General features: G+C 39.2%; 1 protein-coding gene across 1 annotated transcript; it reads right to left on the bottom strand.

Annotated features, from left to right (window-relative positions):
* Positions 1 to 1,766: 1,766 nt before the first annotated feature.
* Positions 1,767 to 6,401, bottom strand: LOC111235434 (high choriolytic enzyme 1-like). The gene is made up of 2 exons (XM_022763899.1): positions 6,339 to 6,401; positions 1,767 to 2,633 (listed from the first exon to the last, which is right to left on the bottom strand). The coding sequence occupies exons 1-2, from the start codon at positions 6,399 to 6,401 to the stop codon at positions 1,767 to 1,769; spliced, it is 930 nt and encodes a 309-aa protein (XP_022619620.1).
* Positions 6,402 to 6,833: the final 432 nt, after the last annotated feature.

The raw sequence follows: 6,833 nt of genomic DNA, 5'->3' as shown, positions 1-6,833 counted from the left end.
CTCAGTAACACCTGGAAAGAACTTCTTCAAATTCACACAGACATTCACTTGGACCCAAGGATGAGCTGATTACATTTTGGTAGCCAAAGGTCAAAGATCAAAGGTCAGGGTCACTGTGACCTCACAAAACAGATTTTCTCAAATTAACCTAACTCAAATGTATATATGGATAAAATTAAATAATGACATTTCTATCCAAAAGGTCAGCTTCACTGTGACATCATAATATTCTGCAGAAACACTTCTGGACATTATTCAATACTGTAACTCAGGAATGGCAGTCTATGACCATATTTCCTGATACTTGGCAGAGGCATAAAAATATGAACAGGTGATTCTAGTTTCTTCCTCTCTTTTGTTTGATTATGTTACCAGTGTCATGTAATGTATTGATTTACTGCTATGTACAAACTGCTGTTTACTATGGAAAACCTTTCTGTTTAAGATGTATAGATGATACGTGTGAATGTGAGGAGGCTTTATTTAGAGCACTGGCTGAAAGTCCTCTTGTCATTACTCTTCAATTGCCTTTGTATCACAACTTATTACTCTTAAAGTCGAGAATATGTAGTACTGTATGTATGTATGAAATATGCATATGAGTTGAATTTGAATGTCTGTTTGTGAAGATAACCTTTAATGTGGATAAATATTTGACTACTGGAAAAATATAGTATATATATATAAATATACACTGTTGCCCATAAAGTTGGAATAATTTAGTTTTCAGTTTAATTGTGGTTTAATTGTGGTTTAATTTTCATTGTGATATGTTTGGAAGAGATTGACTACTAAAGTTTTGAGAAGATATACACTTTATTTGTCAAGAATAAATCACATTGTCACAATCATTTCATGGAAAGAGGTAAAAAATATTTTATTCCAACTTTATGAGCAACAGTGTATATATGTATATATATGTATATGTATATATATATATAATACATATATTATTATATAGTGAACCATGAGACGTCTACTCCCTGAACGCATTCATATCTACATACATTGATAGACTGTACATATTTCTGTTGCTGTGCTTCATGAACCTGAAGTGAAACCAGGTGATATTCAAAATCATGGAGCAGAAAATTTTCAGGGAACACACACACACACACACATACACACACACTGAGCACTGTAGTAGCAACACTGGGTGGGGCCTCAGTTCTTCTCAGTTTATTCATTCTGCATGACATTTATGTCAAAGATGTTCAATGTACACAATAAAATTTTTGCATTTTGTATACATACATTTCTGCACACATTCATACATACGTAACAAATACATATACATTTATATTTTTCTGGTACACAATGATATTTTTGCTAAATATTCCAGTGGTGCTCATGGGGTCAGCTGGTGAGTTATTGTAGCTGGTGAGCTAACTGCTAACAAACTAGCAAGCCAGGACATGCTATAAGAATGCAAGTTTGTTAGCTTGTTAGCTAACAGTACAGTAAGTCTCCACAGCTTATTAAAAGCAGTATTTGTCTGATGTCTTCCTGTCTCTGTGGTGGACAGTGATCACAGCTTATAGGTTAGCTTCCTGCGTTTGGTCAGCTTTGTCAGCTTTGTCACCTTTTGCGCTGATTCCATTAAAATGAATTGATTTGACTGCAAAATGTTACTGTTTTAAATGCTGGTGTGTGAAGCACTTTGACTTGTTGTTGAAAGGCATTATACCAAAAAACTAACTTTGCCTTATCTGAACATTTTTAAATAACCAAATTTGGAGATTTTCACTGGACAGTGGCAAAAAAGCTCAGGGCCTATGGCAGTGGTACAGAAGGTTGATTCTGTGGATGTCAAGTTCTGACATGTCCTTCCTCTGGCCAATTTGGACTGAAGCGTCTGGGATCGGGGTAATTGTGTTTTTGCCATTTTGGGAGAAATAATGTTTTCCATAGTGCATGATTGAGGAGTAGTCGTATGGAGTGTTCAGGTTGTGAGTGTCACGCTTCTGGAAGTTGTTGGTCTTTCCTGGTTTGATGTTGTCCACGTTGATTATGACATACTGGTCGCGGTCGCTCCTGCTCTGCTCATGATGGAAGCCCAGGGCGTGAATGAGTTCGTGCTGGATGATGCCATATGAGATGCAGCCGGTTCGATTGAGGGAGAGGATCTGACGGCCACCGCTTCTGCCCACTGATGAGTAGCATCCATCTCTGTTCTTGATGCTGATGTAGTCTTTGTGTTCCCTTGTGTTTTGGTGAATGAAGCGGATGCAGGTTCTGTTGTGGAAAGACTTCATGGCTCTGGAAATCTCGTCTTGGTCTGACCTTGAGAATTTGTTGCTCATGGTGTACGGGATGAGCACCAAGCCACTGGAAGCTTTTCTCCATAAGCAGTTGTCCCGACATTTGGCATTCCGTGGGATTCTAGTTCTGGTCTGCAGTATGTCACCTTCGATCAGGATCTCACTGGCCATGCTGTTGGCAGTCAAAATCCTGGCACCAATACTGTCCAACTCATTGTCATAATACTCAGGTTCTGTTTGATTTCCACCATCGATGAGCAGACAGGTGTGGCAGAGGCCAAGCAGCCACAGCAGGAGACTGAGACTCATGGTCAGGGTCTGAGGGCCTTGTTTGAAGTTAACACTCAAATGTAGTGTCTCGACTTTGAATTCCTAAAAGACAAGAAAGATTTATTAAACTAGTGTACGGCTAATTTGTTGTTAGTCCCCTCATTTATAAGATGTATACTTGTATATCATGTGTACTCATTATTTACATGAGGGGTTCCAATGTGAGAAAATGTTGGAGCCACAGAGGTGATATGGGGTGGCTTCTCTGGATTCTGTAACCAGCACCTATAGGTGCTCTCACACCTTTGGTTTGGTTTATTTGATCCAGGCCAAGGAAGGAAAATGATCCGTAGTTACTGTTTAGTTTGGTTCATGTTGACACTGACTCTTGACAAACCAACCAAAACCCATAAAATAACTCACAGATTGGACATTTTCGGTGATGTCATAGGGGCCAATTGGCACCTTAATACAGTCCTACAGGGATGATGTATGCTTTTAGTCCAACCCTGAAGTTATGATTACCCTGGGTCCCTCCACTAAAAGCCAATGGTTTTTTTCCATTGTCTTTTGGATTATTACTGAAAATAGTTCATGACACTGACATGTTTTGTTCAGCAGGATGATCTTCACTAATGATATATAATAAACACCACTTTATGATGTTTGAAGCCTAAATACAATCAGCAGAAGTAAAAAGCTAATGTTAGGTTACAAACCAACTACACCACGGTCACATGACATCAACGTCATCACCACTAAACTTCAACCTGTAGTTTGATTTAGCTCTTACCTCTTCTACAAAAGCCTTTCCTCTTACAAAGTTAGTAACAGTTTGTAAGAGCACAAGTATAAACACAACAAGGCTGTAAAGGTGCACTGGTAAGTAGATTGGTTTTCATATTCAACATTTAACGTCCCCAACAACCTCTGTAGTCTCATTTGGACACTTGTTACCTACCGGCCTAGCAAAACATGTCCTACATATCCCTGGGTCCCCGGCCCAATTCTGGCCCACATACTTATTCCAGCTGTTATCCTCCAGTGTTGCCTGACAACCAGCATCTGACAGTCATGCTGTATGCAGGCAGGACTTGGGCCAAGGAACTGGGCAAAAGACAATATGTGGTCCAATTATTTGCCACAATCTTTTCCTTCTGGGGGGGCACCAACTAAACTCATGACTGAACTCTGTCAGCATACTAATTATACACAACTGATATGTTACCTTTACCTTTAGCGTGTTGACCTTAACATGCTAACATTAACATTTGTATCCTTACAATCTCCAGACCTGCTAACTGACAATAGACAGTCAAAAACACAAACAGGTAAAGAGTGAAAATACTCACAGACAGAAGTGAGAGCTGACGTCTTCAGGTCAATGGAGTGAAGTGGAATCTTCTCTCTGAAGAATCACTAGACGTTCATGACAAGTTGTAAACCTGCTGTTAGTATGATAACCTGTGTATTTATATATGTTTTAGTGCGTCACTGTCTCCCAACACAAAACATAACTGGCAACGTGATTGGACGACCAGAGGGCTAAGCTGTGTTTGTGCATGTGTGTGTGTGTGTGTGTGTGCGTGTGTGTGTATGACTACATGCTGATGCAGTGTTTCCTATAAAATTATGTGTGCTTTTGAAATTAATTTTGCAGAAGTTTGATTTAATTCATCTGAATTTCCAGAAAAGTTTGTGAATAACCATGTAGATTCTATGGAAAATAAAGCTCAATAAGCATTTGTGTGGATGTGGATAAACTTCTGGGAAGCCACGTCTCAGCAGAAACATATGTCAAAAGTTTTATGGATGTCCCTGTCTCTGTCCTGCCGGAAGGCTGTGGAGAGAGTGGTTGGTATTGTCCAAGATGACCCCCATCTTACATTGCATGCGTCTCTCCACAACAGTCCTGAGTGCGTCCAGACTCCTGCCATGCACAGACCTAGCCTTTTTTACAAGTTTGTCCAGTCTCTTTGTGTTCATGTCGGACATGCTGCTGCCCCAGCAGACTGCAGCATAAAAAAGTACACTGGCCACCACTGACTGATCAAACATGTGCAGCATTTCACTGCAGACGTCAAAGGACCTGAGCCTCCTTAAGAAAAAGAGCCGGCTCTGCCCCTTCCGGTAGATGGCATCCATGTTCAGGGACCAGTCCAGTTTATTGTCCAGGTGCACACCTAGGTATTTATAAGTGACGAGCAGAAGATATGAACACATTGCAGTGTCTGTCGGCAGCCTGATGGGGTCAATGGGCTCTAATACACTGTCACTGATCACATTAGCAAATGTACAACTAATATTTTTGTTTGATTACATAAGAGATTTTGTTGGTACATGGTATAAGCAGGGTTTGAATTACAGCAGGGGTTGGGGGGGTCTGAACCCCCCCCCCCCCCCCAAAAGAGGTAAAAACAGCAGTTTGTGGGGCTGAAACATTTATATAATCTTGTAATACCTGTAATTATGAACATAGTCTGCCTGCCTCACTCCATCAGTGGCTCTGTCCTTAAGTCTCCCTGTTCCCATGTGTCACAAAGACGCTGTAAATGTAACTAACAGTAGCTAACTATTTAGCTTGTTTACTACACTTTACTTCCTTTCCTTCAGAGTTTCTGAATTAAATCATGTCAAGTATCTACAGATGAATGTTAATGTTAGCTGTTTTTCAAGTTTAGCTTGAAGTTACAGTTTAGTTAATGTTTGCTAGTTTCTAACTTTAGCCTTAAGTTATTTCATTATTGATCATCATCATTAGTTATGAACAGTGAGACAATGAAGGAGTAGTTGTTGTAGAGATGTGTTTTGACTACATTATAGAGTTTATTATTTCATGTTAATAGTGCTGAAGGCTCAATAATTGTATTAGCAATGATGGAAAGTAATTAAGTACATTTACTCTAAGTTCTGTACTTAAGTACAATTTTGAGGTATTTTTACTTTACTTGTATTTCCATTTTATACTTCCAATAATATAATATTGTACTTTCTGCTCCACTACATTTATCTGACAGCTTTAGTTAAACAAGAATAATTTTTAGGTCTGTAACACTTCAGTTAACTGAGGCTCTGTACTGGGTTCCCGTTCACCTGGAGAAAAAGTTGACCCCCCCCCTATTGTTATTACATAATTCACACTCTGGGTATAAGTGAGACAAGTTTTTCCATCCCATGATTGATCAAAAAAGTAAACTGATGTTTTTTAAATAAACATATAATTAATTTTTGGATAAATGGAACAACTTTCTGTTTTATTTGGATCTTGTGATTCTTAGTGTGTTAGGTTTCTTTTACATGTGTCTTTTCACATTTCCTTGTGTTTCTGTGTGGTCACATACTGAAAGAAGAAGTGATGAGGCCAATTTCCACAGAACTACACTGATTACAGGCTAAAGTCTGACAGTAAATATAGAACTCCGCCAGTAAGTCACATTACTGAATGTGTGATTATTCGCTGAGCATCAGTTTCTGTTTTACCTCACTCATTTGATCACAGTGTTCATTCTGATGTAACTCTGAGCATCGAGTCAGTTTATCTTTCACATTTGTGTCTGTGACCAACAGTCAGAGATGGGAAATACCTGCGTACATTTACTCAACTACTGTACTTGAACAATTTTGAGGTACTTGTACTTTGCTTGAGTATTTCCATTTTATTCTACTTTTACATTTCTACTGCACTAAAGTTGTATACTTTTCACATTACTTTAACTGTGATACTGCAACTACAGGAAGTAATTTTACTGTGATATTGTAAGTACAGGAAGTACTTTTACTGTGATACTTCACAGGAAGTACTTTTACTGTGGGGGCAAAAAGCAGGAGAGCTGCTGGACCAGATGGCATCTCTGGCTGGGTCACCAACATCTTCAACACATCCTTGACCTACGCCTATGCACCTTTGTCAAATGCAGCTGTGGAAGGAAAAAATAACATAATAAAGACATGTAATAATATAAAATACAGAACATGGCCATTTAAATGTGTTAATGACACAGTGAGGATGAGATCTGTAAATAACAAGCTGTTATAAAGTGTAACTGACTCATTGTTACCTGCAGGTTTGAGATTCACGTACTCAGAGGAAGTGCACCTGAACGCGTCACAGATTATACTGACCTCTCAGACTGTGGCCTTAGGTCTGATCTGGTCTCAGCTCCCTCTGCTCTCTGACTAATATCACTGCACTCAGCTTTCACCTAAAAGAGTTAAATTACAGAGGTTCAACATCTGGACTCACAACTGCCTGTGTGTCGGCCTGAGGCTCTCTGCACACACTTATGTAACAGGGCATTATCT

This window comes from Seriola dumerili, unplaced genomic scaffold (assembly GCF_002260705.1).
Source record: "Seriola dumerili isolate Sdu_G_001 unplaced genomic scaffold, Sdu_1.0 BDQW01000493.1, whole genome shotgun sequence".
In the NCBI taxonomy this organism is placed as follows: Eukaryota; Metazoa; Chordata; class Actinopteri; order Carangiformes; family Carangidae; genus Seriola; species Seriola dumerili.
The sequence above is the reverse complement of the archived record's forward strand: the minus strand, read 5'-3'. Positions and strand labels throughout refer to the sequence as shown.

Excerpts from the sequence above, each read along its gene's own strand:
- LOC111235434 (XM_022763899.1), bottom strand. The coding sequence starts at position 6,401 with ATGTTGGTGACCCAGCCAGAGATGCCATCTGGTCCAGCAGCTCTCCTG. Across the intron at positions 2,634-6,338 it reads TCCTGCTTTTTGCCCCCACA|GAATTCAAAGTCGAGACACT; the intron begins GTAAAAGTACTT and ends CTTGTCTTTTAG.